The 13,303-nt window shown below is 54.8% G+C and overlaps 7 protein-coding genes across 7 annotated transcripts; 4 read left to right on the forward strand and 3 right to left on the reverse strand.

Moving 5' to 3' along the window:
* Nucleotides 1–95: 95 nt before the first annotated feature.
* Nucleotides 96–777, forward strand: BAUCODRAFT_52542 (uncharacterized protein; the record flags this gene model as incomplete). The annotated part of the gene is made up of 2 exons (XM_007681712.1): nt 96–495; nt 560–777. Coding segments are annotated over 2 exons (618 nt in total), but the record flags the coding sequence as incomplete, so codon positions are not given.
* BAUCODRAFT_258421 (uncharacterized protein) lies at nt 775–4,172 on the reverse strand. Its single transcript, XM_007681871.1, has one exon. It carries the CDS (start codon nt 4,079–4,081, stop codon nt 914–916), a length of 3,168 nt encoding a protein of 1,055 aa, XP_007680061.1. The 5' UTR covers nt 4,082–4,172; the 3' UTR covers nt 775–913.
* A 102-nt stretch (nt 4,173–4,274) lies between these two features.
* Nucleotides 4,275–5,783, forward strand: BAUCODRAFT_37597 (uncharacterized protein). The gene is made up of 5 exons (XM_007681602.1): nt 4,275–4,462; nt 4,512–4,647; nt 4,702–4,858; nt 4,910–4,981; nt 5,035–5,783. Exons 1-5 carry the CDS (start codon nt 4,447–4,449, stop codon nt 5,515–5,517), a joined length of 864 nt encoding a protein of 287 aa, XP_007679792.1. The 5' UTR covers nt 4,275–4,446; the 3' UTR covers nt 5,518–5,783.
* A 589-nt stretch (nt 5,784–6,372) lies between these two features.
* Nucleotides 6,373–6,750, forward strand: BAUCODRAFT_27047 (uncharacterized protein; the record flags this gene model as incomplete). Its single annotated transcript, XM_007681554.1, has 1 exon — nt 6,373–6,750. One exon carries the CDS (start codon nt 6,373–6,375, stop codon nt 6,748–6,750), a length of 378 nt encoding a protein of 125 aa, XP_007679744.1.
* A 190-nt stretch (nt 6,751–6,940) lies between these two features.
* BAUCODRAFT_46535 (uncharacterized protein) lies at nt 6,941–8,368 on the reverse strand (the record flags this gene model as incomplete). The annotated part of the gene is made up of 1 exon (XM_007681702.1): nt 6,941–8,368. A coding segment is annotated over one exon (1,428 nt), but the record flags the coding sequence as incomplete, so codon positions are not given.
* A 223-nt stretch (nt 8,369–8,591) lies between these two features.
* BAUCODRAFT_258501 (uncharacterized protein) lies at nt 8,592–10,552 on the reverse strand. Its single transcript, XM_007681872.1, has 3 exons — nt 10,338–10,552; nt 8,745–10,204; nt 8,592–8,682 (listed from the first exon to the last, which is right to left on the reverse strand). Exon 2 carries the CDS (start codon nt 10,180–10,182, stop codon nt 8,878–8,880), a length of 1,305 nt encoding a protein of 434 aa, XP_007680062.1. The 5' UTR covers nt 10,183–10,204; nt 10,338–10,552; the 3' UTR covers nt 8,592–8,682; nt 8,745–8,877.
* A 1-nt stretch (nt 10,553) lies between these two features.
* BAUCODRAFT_258500 (uncharacterized protein) lies at nt 10,554–12,231 on the forward strand. Its single transcript, XM_007681873.1, has one exon. The coding sequence runs from the start codon at nt 10,718–10,720 to the stop codon at nt 12,101–12,103; it is 1,386 nt and encodes a 461-aa protein (XP_007680063.1). The 5' UTR covers nt 10,554–10,717; the 3' UTR covers nt 12,104–12,231.
* The last annotated feature ends 1,072 nt before the right edge of the window (nt 12,232–13,303 follow it).

The raw sequence follows: 13,303 nt of genomic DNA on the forward strand, positions 1-13,303 counted from the left end.
CACTACGAACATATGACTATAAGTAGCATTGAGGATGAACATGAGATCTCCGCTGCAACGACATCAAGGCAGCATACTGCTCAAGGGACCTAACAATGGCCATAACCATCCTCCCCCTCCTCGAGGCGGACATCCCCAGCTTCGTAAAAATCGAACTGGAAGCTTTCAGATCGCACCCACGAATGCCAATGCTGTTCCCAATGCCATATCAAGATGACCTCTACGCATTCTACAACGAGCGCAAGACCATCAGTTTCCGTGACGATGAGTGCCGTTTCATGAAGGCAGTAGACGACGAGACGGGCAACATCGTAGCGGTCTCGGAGTGGACCTTCTCTCTTGATTCGAACAAGACCGCCATAGCACGGCTTTCAGATCCGAACGAGCAGCCACCGGCAAACTGGCCCAAGGGCGGCAACTGGGGATTGAGGCAGTGGTTTAAGATCGAATGGGAGGAGTGGAGACGGGAGAATTTGGCCGGCAAGGCTTATATATGTATGTACAGCACGCTAATCCAACCGTCCCCGATGGACTGTATTCAGCTGACATGCTCGCAAAGTACTCGACATCCTGGTCACAAATCCAACACAACAGCGTCGCGGCGCAGGCGCAAAGCTTCTCGCATGGGGCTGTGAGCAGGCGGACAAGCACGGGGTGATGATGTGCCTGGAGTCCACCCCGGCAGGCCTGGGGTTGTACGAGCGCTTCGGGTTCCGCCAAGTCCGCACGCTCAAGGCTGATATGAGGGACTTTGGCTGGGATAAGCCGTATGACGAGGAGGCGGCGAAGCGTGTATATATGGTTCGTGAAGCTCGCAGTAGTACTCAGAGCCACTTAAATTGGCCATGAAGCCCTATGTGCTGAGGCACACCCACTGCACCCGTGAAAGTGCATCGATCCAGCTTCGGCTATATCAGGTGCCGTGCTCTTCGGTCTGGCTTCCACCCGCATTTCGCTTATTGCTCTCGTCTCTGTCATGTTGCGACACTTCGTCATTTGCATCATTCTGTTCGTCCAGATCCTGATTAGAGCCTTGAACATCCACGTGGTCATCATCAGGCCTCTCCAACCAACGAGGAACCTGCTTCTGCATGCTCTCTAACTCAGCTGTCGATAACTCGGCGCTGAGCTCTTCATTGATATCTCGGTTGCGCAGTCCAAGCTCTCTAAAGCGGTTCACACACCAGACCACCATGCCGGAAGGAGAGGTATCAATCGCCTTTGCTTCGCCCTTGTCACCTTCTGCGATGCGCATCGTGCCGGCGGAAAGTGAGTCCATCTGTCCCCCGGTCTCGGCTGCGGTCTTCTGCCGTGGAGACATCACTTTGAGGTCTTGGATGGCTCTGCGGAGAATTATGCGTATCGTTGTAATATTTGGCTGCACGCCGCCGTACATGGCAACGGTCCTTGCAGGTCGGTTGGGCAGCGGGATCAACGTCCGTTGAGCCGCAACGGTTTGCAGCAACCGTAGAGGAGATTGACCTTGATCATGTGAGCCAGCATCACCTCTTCGTCGCGCGGCTTCCTGCGCTTGTGCCTTGCGAACAGAATGAGGCCAGAATAATCCGAGCCATCTCCGCGCAGCGACGGCGCCGTAATTCTCCACTACACCTTCCAGCAACGTGTTGAAGGCTATCGTGATGAGGCTGAAGTTCATGTGTACCCGTCTCTGCTGTAGAACGTCCAGAAAAGGTTTGCAGAATTCAGCCCAGTAGCCGTCAATAGCAGAGAGAGCCAAAACGAGTGTCTTCTGCCTGTCTCCGTCGCGCCTCTTCTTTTGGTTTCCTTGTCGATTGTACGCACCCCTGAGCATCTCAGAAAAGAGCTTGGATGCAGAAGTCAGATCATCAGAGCCTTTGGTCTCAAGACTGTTCTTTCGCAGTGTTAGCATAACCCTCGCTAAGGTCGCAAGGTTGAGAATGTTCCAAGTGGCGTCGCTGCTCTCTATGCATTGTCGGAGAGTCCCGGCTGCGGCTTCCCAGCGTCGCAATCGCACTTGAGCGTCGAAGAATGACTGCAGGATGCCATGATCCGTGGTGATACTTTCACGGCTCCCCGCGGGCGCAAGCGAGCGCAATCGAAGAAGCTTCGCAAGCAAGTCTTTGTCACTTGTTTCTACTGCAAATCGCAGGAGTGCAGGCGCCAGCAGCGGTTCGTTGTATGAGGCTTCTGCGATCACAGGTCCGTCAACGTCATCGGAGGAAAGGAGCCAGCGGCCAAAGTCATATGCTTTGGCATCTGTTACAAGTTCGAGAAATGGGCCCATGATGGAGGGAGGGAGCCCCAGGTTATGTAGGGGCGACTCGAAACCGCTGTAATTACTTGTGAATCGCTCCTCATGATCTGACAAGTTTCGTAGACGTTCACGAGCATTTGTGAAGAAGTCTTGAACAGCTCTTCTCTTGTTGAAATCGGTGTACGTTTGAAGCGACTTGAAGATCCTGAGGGCGCCTTGTAAGTCGCCGGTCCGAATGCGTAAGTAAAGTGCCTGGTGCGCCAGCCCAAGAATGATAGCGCTACCGTCATAGACTCCTAACGGCAGCTTTGCGGTTCTTTCCACCTCCTTTGCGTCCTGTAGAGGCAGCACAAGCTGCCACAGAGGCACCAAGCTGGCTCCAGAATAGATATACTCTGGCCGGGACTCTACAAAGCGCAGCACTACTGCATTCCAGTATTCGTCGCTCTGGCCAAGTGTAGAGCGGTGCAGAAATCTGCGCAGCAGAAGAAGTGGATCCAGCACGGCACTAGGTCTAACACTCTGCTCAACGCCGCCGGCTCCGGCATGGACCAGAAGCGCATCGATGTACGCCAGTACAACCTCGCTGCTGACGGTGCGGCTCACGTCAAGGTTGCCAACGCCACGCAGCTCCATTGCAGCCTGCGTCTTGGAGCTGAAGAACGCACTGATCTTACCCCAGTCTTCATGTGCATCAGCGTCGTTGTGGATCAGTGACCGCCAGGCAAGTGGCTTCCATGACTGCTGCTTGCAAAGAAGCGCAAGGATGTCCATACCCTCAAGCACCCACCCACCATGAAGACAGGACCACAGGATCAACTCCAGCCATATTTCGGTCCGGAGGCCAGCCACGTTAACCTTCCATACCGAGCCTGGTACTTCAGGACCTAAAGGTGAGTATGCACCGCCCTTCGCCTTGGCCTCTTCTACAACGAGCTTTTCGTGAGCCCGCCATGCGGCATCCGACAGAGAAGTAAGTATGCGAGACGACAGAAGGTGCAATGTAGGCGGTTGCTGTATGGCCGTTGCATCATTCGTCGGCTTGCGATTGTAGATAGATGTCGGCATGAATCCTCGATGATGTAAGTACGCGATGATCTCGAGTACACCCGGCTCCATAGTGCCATCAGCGCATTGGACAGTCATAGCACCTATGCTTCGCCAAACAAGACCAAGGAACGCGTGGAGGAGCGTGGCATCAGTACGAGAATCTGCCTCCGGCGCCATTGCTGTAGCGTACTCGGGTAACAAAGATGTCTCTGCGGCTGGCAGGGTTGCGGCCGCATTGTTGAATCGACCGCTCATGTCCTCATGATGCGGAAGCTCGATCGCGCCTAGTGTGACCTCGCTGATGGAATCATGCCAGCTTGACTTCCAAGGAGCGGGGGCCGTGAGATGTCCAGAACCTGGTTTCGAACCCAGATGCTCGATTACATGTTTGACAAGCCATATGACAGCCCTCCATCGGCGCCGGACCATACCGAGGTGTGCGAGTACATCGATGCGCCTGTTTCCTTTCTCGTTGCGCTGGGCAGCAAGCAGTAATTTCGCAATGTCGCGCGCACCCGAGAGAGCATTCGAATGGCTGTCACCAGGTTGTCGAAGTGATGGTGGCAAACTTGCGGCAAGATGGCGGACCAGGACATCGGCTTGAGCACCCTTAGCTCGGTTTGCATGCGCTACAAGCATGGATACTGGTGATTCCGATGGAGCCCCATCGTTGATGCCGCCGTTGAGGAAGGTCGTTGCATTGCGGACAGGCGCTGGCGTCCAGATCCCGCGAAGTGGCGAAGCCTGCACACGCGGGCATTGAGGAGCGTGCAAAACGAGACCACATCTTAGCATGAGCTGCACAAAATGTGCGCCGAGGATGGTCTCCTTTATGTTAGAAAGCTGAGATTAATTAGCAAATGTGGGACGAGATTGTAGATCGAGAGTGTGAGGTGAATGAACGCGCCCCGGCTTCTCCCGTGCTTCGCGTGAGGTGGGCTTCCGTATTGCAGCCTGCCGGAGCTCTAAGATGTACTCCACCTCAATACAAACGCATGCGAATGCATTTACCTTTTAACCAACACAGTTCACGTTACGAAGGCACACAGAGAATCTTATAAACATTTAGCAAGACTCACAAGCAGTAAACCAGTGTTCAAGAAGGACACGGGCCTTGCACGCATCTTCACTCCGTCACTGAAATACGCCACATCAACAGCATGGCGTACCGCATCGGTGTGTACTCTTCTGGAGATCCTGTTTCGCTATTCGCTAAATCGTACAGAGATTGCGTCCGGCGGTCGCGCTGGTTGCCAAGCCACGAAATGCAAGAAGGAAGGTGTCAAGATCAACAAGGGCGAAATTCGGCAAGGCGTTTTCGTTACGATCAATGAGCACCAAAGCTGGAAGTGGAGGCACTGGTTTGTCTACCGGCGTCTAGCTTGTGCTTTCCACGCATCGCTGATATATGGCAGGGGCTGTGTCACGCCGGAAGTGATCCACAACTGGAAGGACACCTCCGATGGCGACATGGACCGCGTCGACGGCTTTGAGGAGCTGCCTGACGATGTCAAGGACAAGGTCCGTCGTGCGTTCGAGCAGGGTCATGTCGATGACGATGACTGGAATGGCGTACGTCTTCGCTGCTCTTACGTCTGATTACATTACTAATGCATTGGTCAGGACGCCGAATGCAATCGCTATACTGGGGGCAAGCGTAGGGGCATGTACGTCAAAACGCCAAAGAAGAAGAAGGTAAGTGCATCCATCAAGATCATTACTGGCACGTACTAACCCTGCGCTATAAGGGAGACGATGAGGATGAGGCAGACGACACGCCTTCGAAGGCAAAGGCAAGCAAGAAGCGCGGCCGCAAAGAGGCCGACGACGAGGATCTTGAGGACGAAGAGCCTGCGCCGAAGAAACAGGCTGCCAAAAAGGCCGCTAAGAAGATTGCTACCAAGGACGAAGACGGCGACGCAGATGCCGCTCCGCCGACCAAGAAGTCAAGGAAGTCCAAGGCTGCCCGCAGCGACGCTACTCTCGAAGTTGACGAGCCGGAGCCGGTCGTCAAGAAGCCTCGCGGTAGAAAGCCAAAGGCTGCTGCGGAACGCGAAGACGAGGACGGGGCCGCTCCGGTTGCGAAACCGACAGTCGCAAAGTCCAAGGCCAAGAAGAGTGCGAAGGGTGCTGATGCTAGCGTTGACCTTGCAGACCCTGATAAGGAGCCGCCGAAAGCGAAGAAGGGCACAGGGCGTCCCAAAAAGGCCACAGCCAACGACGACGAATAGCACATTCCTTCTGGACGTCACGGTAATCGGGAGGAAAGGAGATGGTGGGCGTAATGCTGCTTCGACTTTCTGGGCCCGGACCATTTCGCACCTGAGGGCATACGACCTGCACTACATTTCATATTGGAATATGATACCCGGTAATGGGCGCCTTGCTGTTCACTATGTATATTAGCTATGTACAGTAAGCTTCTACGTTCACGCGACCATGTGACACGTTACGCTTTCCAGGCCCCGTGCCACTGTCAAGAGTCAGTGCTCCGAAGCAGACCCCTACTTTCTCTATCTCGATGTCATCATCCTCGCTTCATCCAAACGCGAAGTCTCCACGTTACCGTCCCTCTTGTCCAAACGGACGTTAAACCTGGAAGTGGTTGCATTAGCGTCGATGTACAAGATCTCACTGTGCACTCAGATCTCTTGACCCTGGCTTTAGCGGGATCGATCACTTCTCGTCTTCCTGCACCCCAGCTTCTGCTCATGCGATCAATCCTCACCAGCCGTCGAGCCTGCCCATCCGCCTGCAGATGATGCAGGTACAGCGCACATCATCGGAGATGCTTTAGCCTCGCGCGTGATACCTGATGCCCTATAGGCCGGTGCTCCAATACACTCTCGGCTGGGTCTTACGCTTCTCCCGAACCAGCCATGCCATCAGGACGGCGCCCTGGTCCTTTACATCATCATGACATGCGACTCCCGGTGACGTCCTGCATTGGCAGTCCAATCCTGTGGCTGGTGTGGTAGGCCTACATTATCTGTGCGCTACTGCATTTCCACGTCGTACTTTGTCACACCTCTACAACACCCCGATTCTACCACTCCACGCCTGTTAAACCAACGTGAATAGCCAATATGTCCACTTCTGCAAGAGACGACGGTGATGCGCCGACCGGCATTGCTACCGATAACGACTACGTTTCCCGCACGGGGCAGAAGGAAGGCCCCATCCCAGTTCAGAAGGACGAGGCCGGCGTTGAAGATCCAATCGATCCGGCAACCGCCGACTCAGATGAGCAGCTCGGTACGCATTCTACACAGCACGTTAAATTGGTTCGAAAGACTAACGAGCTTCCAGCCAAGGATGACACCGAGGCCATCAACCAAAACAATATCATCAATGAGCGCACTCGCGGTGCAACAAAGAAGGCTGGCACTTATCAGGAGCCTGGCGACGAAGAAGGACTCCCGGGTCCAGAGGATGGTACTAGCAACATCCGCACAGGCCGATGAATGCATACTGTCAACGCACATTGAGACGATCTGAAGTGTAAACTAGTCAATGAACAACTTGTAAATTTAAAATTCATGCACAAGTCTGACGTTTGGGCGTTGAATTATTATTTCCAAAACACCATTCGATCGCTATGCTAGTAACATTCCATCATAATGAAGGCTTAGGCATTGTCTTCCCTTCACCTTCATACCCCTTCAACCTTCGTACTTTCGCATCCCGCATGTATTCCTTTGCCTGCACAAAGGTAGGACACTGAAGCTTCAATACATCGATAACATCTTCCTTGCCGGTCTTGGCGTGTATGAACGTGCCATTAGTCTTGACGCTTTGCGGCTCTTCCACACATCGTCGGCAGAAGTCACCCCAACTCCGCAGGCATCTGTCCGCAGTTGGCACGAAAGGGAAGAGCATGGCGAAACAATGCGGCATCGCCTCGTATTGCTCGAATTGCACGGTCACCCCTTGGGAAGCGGCTCGTGACGCGACGATGCAGTCTTCGTCTGTCAGGCACTCCTGGCCCGTACACAACCAAAGCGGCGGGGCTCCTTTCCAGCTGTCTGCGCCTACGACAGATGTGAGTGGATGATCGAGCAAGCTGAGATCACAGAAGATGTCGCCTCGAGGTGGATCGGTGGGCCAAACGTTGTCAGACGGGAAACGGGAGACCGAATCGTCGTGGTCCGGTACAGGTAAGTAGTCATATTTGGCGTTCTCGATCAGTGACGGCTGTGCTCGGCATATATCGAACCATCCGGAGTTTGCACATACACCGGCCGGTAGCGGTACTTTGACATCTTTGCCATGGAAGCGTACGGTAGGGTTGTCACTTGTTCGGTGAAGCTGAAGTAGAAGTTGTAAGAGGGCGAAACTGAGATTGCCACCGGCGCTATCTCCGGAAAGGACAATGTGCTTGGCCGGTACAGGTTCGTGTAGTGATTCCGGAGGCGGGTAAAGTAGGGACAGGTACATCATGAAGGCGTCGAGAAGCTGTGCCGGGAAAGCAGCTTGAGGTGCTAGTCGGTACCGTACGCTGCAGACTCGACCGTTGGTTTCCTTCGCTAGTCGACTACAGAGCATCCTGTGGGTTGCTGGGTCGCAAAGATAGTAGGCGCCTCCGTGGAAGTAAAGCAGCGTCGTATCACTTTTTCTTGTCGGTTCAGCCATCATGCGCTTGTACTTCTCTTCCTCGCTAATCTGTGGTAACGGTTCGTCTTTTCCAGCGTTTTCTCTGAAGCCTGTCCACTCAACCTCTGTATCCACAAGCTCTGGCTTCGTATACTGCACCTCACTCTCCTTCATGTCGTCGATCGCCTTGAATACTGCGTCCCGTAGCGACTCATCCTCGGACTTTGGGGCCTTGATTGTTGCCCGCGCGACCCATATCTTCCCTTTGACACCCGGATCCTTCAAAGTCTGCGCCTGCACTTTGCCAACGGGTGACGGTTTGCTCCCACCACCCTTCATCATATTCCGAAGGACATGAATAGTGATGGTTGTCCGAAGGTCCCATTTGGACGATGTCTCAGTTAGACCTAATGTATGCCACACGGCAGCGTTTGCGAGACTCGGGATCTGAGGGAACAGGAATTTAACGAGACCGAGTCCTGAATCCATGTTGGGTGATGTTGTGAGAGGCAAAGGGTTTAAAATGGTGTTAAACGCGAATGGAGAACTACCTACCCGGAATGTTGCGCAGCCGGTAGAGTTATGCCAGATACAAGAACGTCATCGTCGACGTCTCGACCACGATACAATGAAAGAAAACCTGCAGTAAGCAAGTGATTGCGGATACTGGCTCAGTTGGGAGGGTAGCAAAGCACTTCTGTCTCTCGACTTGTCGCATCATTCACCTGCCTTGTGTTGCCGTCGGCTTCCTTGTGTTGATCGTGCCACCAAATATGCTGCAACCGAGGTCGACGCGCTTTTCCCTGCGCGTGTTCCAATGGTCAGCTACGCCACCTTCGCCTGAATGAATAACAAAATATCGTACATCGCGCAAGTCCACAATAGCACGCTTCTATCGTTGCCTCGGAGTATCCCGGTGGAAGACACAGGCGACACGGGAAAGATCATACATTGAGGTGAATGGAGAGGATGCAAATGTCAAGTTGACCCTATGGAAGCTAGTCCTTCTCAGCGGCCATCTGCACGCTGATTTCCCATCGCAAGCCTCTGGGCTCCCCCAAGCGCTGCCGGATGAGGCTCATAATGCGTTGTCTTATCCTCGTCATTTCGTCTCCATAGCCGCTCGCAGCATTACGATAGCGCAGCTTTAAGTTCGCCATGCAGCACCCGTAGTGTACCTGCCAGAAGCGCGCCTCCTCCACGGCGCTAATACCCGGATCAGTCTCGATCTCGCTGATTACTTCTCTGACTGCGCGCTTGTCCTGCGAGGCCGGCTTGTAAGACATCAACAGCATGGAAGCCAGCGCGGTGCCGAGCCTCACGCCTAGTGCTATCATGAGTGAAGCGACGGAAAATGCGAAGACGAGGTCGCAAGCAGTGAAGGCGTTCTCGCTAAGGAAAGGTAGTGTAAGAAGCATGACGGACGTTGAGAGCGTGAGGAAGTGAGAGGGATTGCCGAATATCCTGCCCCAACCTGCGATGAGCTCCACGCGCATTGCTCGTCCTATGCGGACATGATTCTTCAGCAAGACCGCGGAGGCCAAGGTGCTTGTAATAGACAGCAACGAACTGACATTCACGGATGCAGTAGAAGCACGCTCGTGGGAATGCGGCGAATGTGACTCATGGTGGCCAATGTTCTCCAGGCTATGTTGTATTCCATGTGAGACGATATCCAAGCCCATGAAGGCGATGAACACAGCCAACCCGAAACCAGCCAGCACGTCAACGCGCTCAAGGCCAAAAGGGTGCTTGATCGAGCTCCGCTCCCAGACTTCGAAGTTGCTCATAACATCCACTAACACACACACCGTGGCCCCAGCTGCATCGAACAGCAAGAGACGAGAGAGCGCTGTCATTGCTAACGAGCCAGCGCCGGAGAACTGCACGAAGCCAGCAATGATGAAGTGGCAGACACACCAGAAAAGTCGGGCAGTCTGGTTAGACGTCATGCTCGCCCACATCTCCTTTCGCGTAGGCATTGGAAGGGAAGATGGTACGCTCAATGGCGTCCTTCTCGCTGGGGGAGGCTGGAAGATGGTGTCCATGTGCGAGGCATGGATCGACGAGTGGCGGTACTTGTGGCCTTTGCGACGACCAAGTGCTTCGTTTTTGGCGTTCCCTGTGCCGGCGACGTACGGTACGGTCTGGAAGCTGAAGGGGTTCTTGGCATCTTCGCCATCGGGCTCGGCAGGTAGAAAGCTGCCATCTGTGCTTCCTGTTTGAGGCGTGAATGGGCTATGGAAGCCACGTTGCGGACTCAGACTGTTCGCAGAAAAGGTAGCGCTGGTGGGTGAGAGCATAGCTGTTGCCTCCCTCGTACTACTGTCACGCGCCTTGTCAGGTGAATCGGTAAGACCTTTCTGGATGTCGTAGTCAAAATCAGTCGTGATAACGGGCGGAGAATTCTCGATGCCATTCACACCAAGCCCGTTCGATATTTGGCGGAGAGAAGTACCTTCGTCATGAGGTGGTGTTTGCGGTGCACGAGGCACCTGTGACGGCGAAGCCATGCCAGCAGACCAGCAGTCAAACCCTAGCCATCTCCAGGCCCGGAAGACGGATGGGTATGTACTCGACGCAGCGTGAAGGGGTGCTACGAAGGTTTAGACGAGCGAGGCATGAAGGGTTAGGGTTTCATATTATAGGTCAATGTCACCACGTCGAGGTTACACAAACGTGCTTGGTATGCGACATGTTTCCCATCCATCACCAGTGCAGCACCATGGTAATAAGCCCGCCGTAGCAGACTCAATATGATACCGCCTGCAGTCAGTGGCGGTTGATCATTTGACAACCGTACCGTTACGCCCCCCATGGGCCTGCTTTTCGCGGGCTATGGAAGACGGCTCTCGCGGTGGCAGCGGCGACCGCCGTGACGCTTCGCAACGCCGCAAGACCGTCAGCGGTGTACTGCGGCCGCATAGACAAGACTCATGGAACGATGATGGTGACACTTCGCCGGAAGGAATGAGATTGCCGTGGAGCTCTCCGTCTGCGTCTGCGCCGACCTCGCCAACTGCACCAAGCTTGGCAGATTCGCCGAGAAGTCATAAGCGCACGGTTCCGGGGAGCATATTGCAAAGACTGAACTTCCTACGTGGCGGGAGCGAAGATGGACGTCCGCCCTCGCGTGAAAAGGAAATGAAACCGCCGAAGAGCCCGAAGAGCTCAAGGAGCCCAAGGAGAACTAAGAGCCGGAAAAGCATCGATGATGAGCCGCCAATTACTTCACCAACGTCACCCAAACTTGAGAGTGCCTTGGTGTTTGCGCTTCTGCCAAACAAGACGCGCAAGCGGAAAGGGTCGTTGAGGAAGACAGCGCTCTTGAGCGGCAGAAGGCTTTCGTCCGAGGGCAGAGACCGCAAGAACAGTGTCTCGGCTAAGAGCCCGCTGTCCAGGTTACCACTGCACCAGGCGATGCCCAGCGAGGCTTCCCTAGTGATTCCATCGACCGCACGGCGAGGTGACTTTGAGTCCTCTCGCGCCTATCTGCAAGCGGACTCTCCCAACGATGGTGAGCGAAAGTTCAGCTACGAGCAATCAATAGTACCAAGCAGCAGCGACAGCGGTTGGTCTGACTCTGCAGCAGTGACCGCTGCTCGCTTGACGCTGGTCACAGAGCACCAATCACACCATTGTGATCCAGCCTCATCCGCAAGTGAACTGAGCAGTCCGCTGGACATCAGAAGCCCAACAAGCCAAGCCAGCTACATCTCGACGACGGACGATGACGATGTGCTCACTTTCGACCGCCCAGCTAAGAGCTTTCCGGTCCAGAGTGGCGCAAGTCTTCCGAAGCCTACATCATCCACGGCCACTAGCTACTTCCCCGATGAATCCGAGCTGTCCTTACCGCAGCGCCGAACGACGTCCCGCAACAAGCGCTCTCCTCTATCCCACACGATCAGCAGCTCAAGCGTCTATCCGCCTTCACCACCTCCTCATGACTACACCGAGACGGAGTACTGGGGATGGGTCATCCTTTTCGTAACTTGGCTCACCTTCACCGTGGGCATGGGCTCATGTCTCGATATCTGGAGCTGGGCCTGGGACGTCGGCAACAAGCCTTATGCGCCGCCAGAGCTGGAAGACGATCCCACACTGCCAATTGTAGGCTATTACCCGGCGTTGATCGTGCTCACCGGTGTGGTAGTGTGGGTGTGGATTACGGTCGCTTGGGTTGGTATGAAGTACTTCCGCCATGCGAAGATTGAGGTCTAAGTAATGTCATTCTAATCAAGTCGCGAACATCTTTCCAATATGGCTCTCTGCTGTTGAACCGTGACCTCATGTGAATCATGTTGCCAAACCGATATCGCGGAAACCTCGCAACGTCCGGCTGTCTGTGGAACACCTTGAGACGTAGGAAGCATCTTGGGAAACATCTTGTTTATTAAAGAGCCAATATACACACTCGCGTGACGAGCGCCTTGACGCGCCTTTAGCATCTGTCTCGAGCCGCCACCGCCTTCCTAAAGCAGCCGCCGGTTCGCTCTTATAGTAGCACACTTTCTGCATCCAACCACCGCAACGCTGACCTCGATGCCGTGAAGCAAGGTCACACGCACTGAAGTTCGCTTTCTTCGACTACCACTCTCCTCCCTCTAGCCCACCCTTCCGCCCCGCCCAGGTAAGATGTGCAGCACAACACAAAACTCGAATGTTCGAAGTTTCTGTGCTCCAAACCACGCACGCAGGAAGCACGCCTGTGCCACTCTCAGCGCCATACGCCAGTCCCCCCATCAGCATACTTTTGGCACATAGATCAAGCAATCCTCGCAGATGCATCCCTAGCTCTATCTCCCCGAACCCATGCATGGTATTAGAAGTGAAAGGCGCGGCTCGAAGCGCGGATGGTATCAAATACAGCCGTGAAATAGTACAGGGTATCTCAATAGGTGTCCTATGAGGCGTCGTCCGTTCGCTCAGCCGCCAGTGGAGACTTGGACCGGTTGCGAGCTGCTGGCGGCGAGTTTGCGTCTCCGGCTGTCGAGGGAGCGTCGTCACCTGATGCGTCGAGGGATGCTAGAGCACTGCAGCGCTGTTAGCACGATCAACGTACGAGCTGCGGACCAGAGGGATTTACCTAAATGTATTCTGCGCCGCTGCTGGCTCCTCCTTCTTCTCCACTGGTGGCGTGTTCGTCCGCGTTGTGTTACCCGACGCCGGCGGGCCAAGGTTGCCGCGTCTGCTGCCACCGCGGCCGCTGAGCGCAGACGGACCTAAGCCACCGCCAGGCCCGAGGCTGCCACCCGGCCCAAGGCTACCACCGGCTTGACGGCTCGAAGCGTTGCGCTGCTGCAGCCTCCGTAGATCGTCCATACCGACAGTCGTCCTGTTGACATCAACTGGAGGCGGCATGCCGCCGCCAGAGAACTGTCGGGCATCGCCACGACCCTGACCCATCCTGCCGCCGCCGCC

This window comes from Baudoinia panamericana, assembly GCF_000338955.1.
Source record: "Baudoinia panamericana UAMH 10762 unplaced genomic scaffold BAUCOscaffold_12, whole genome shotgun sequence".
Classification (NCBI taxonomy): Eukaryota; Fungi; Ascomycota; class Dothideomycetes; order Mycosphaerellales; family Teratosphaeriaceae; genus Baudoinia; species Baudoinia panamericana.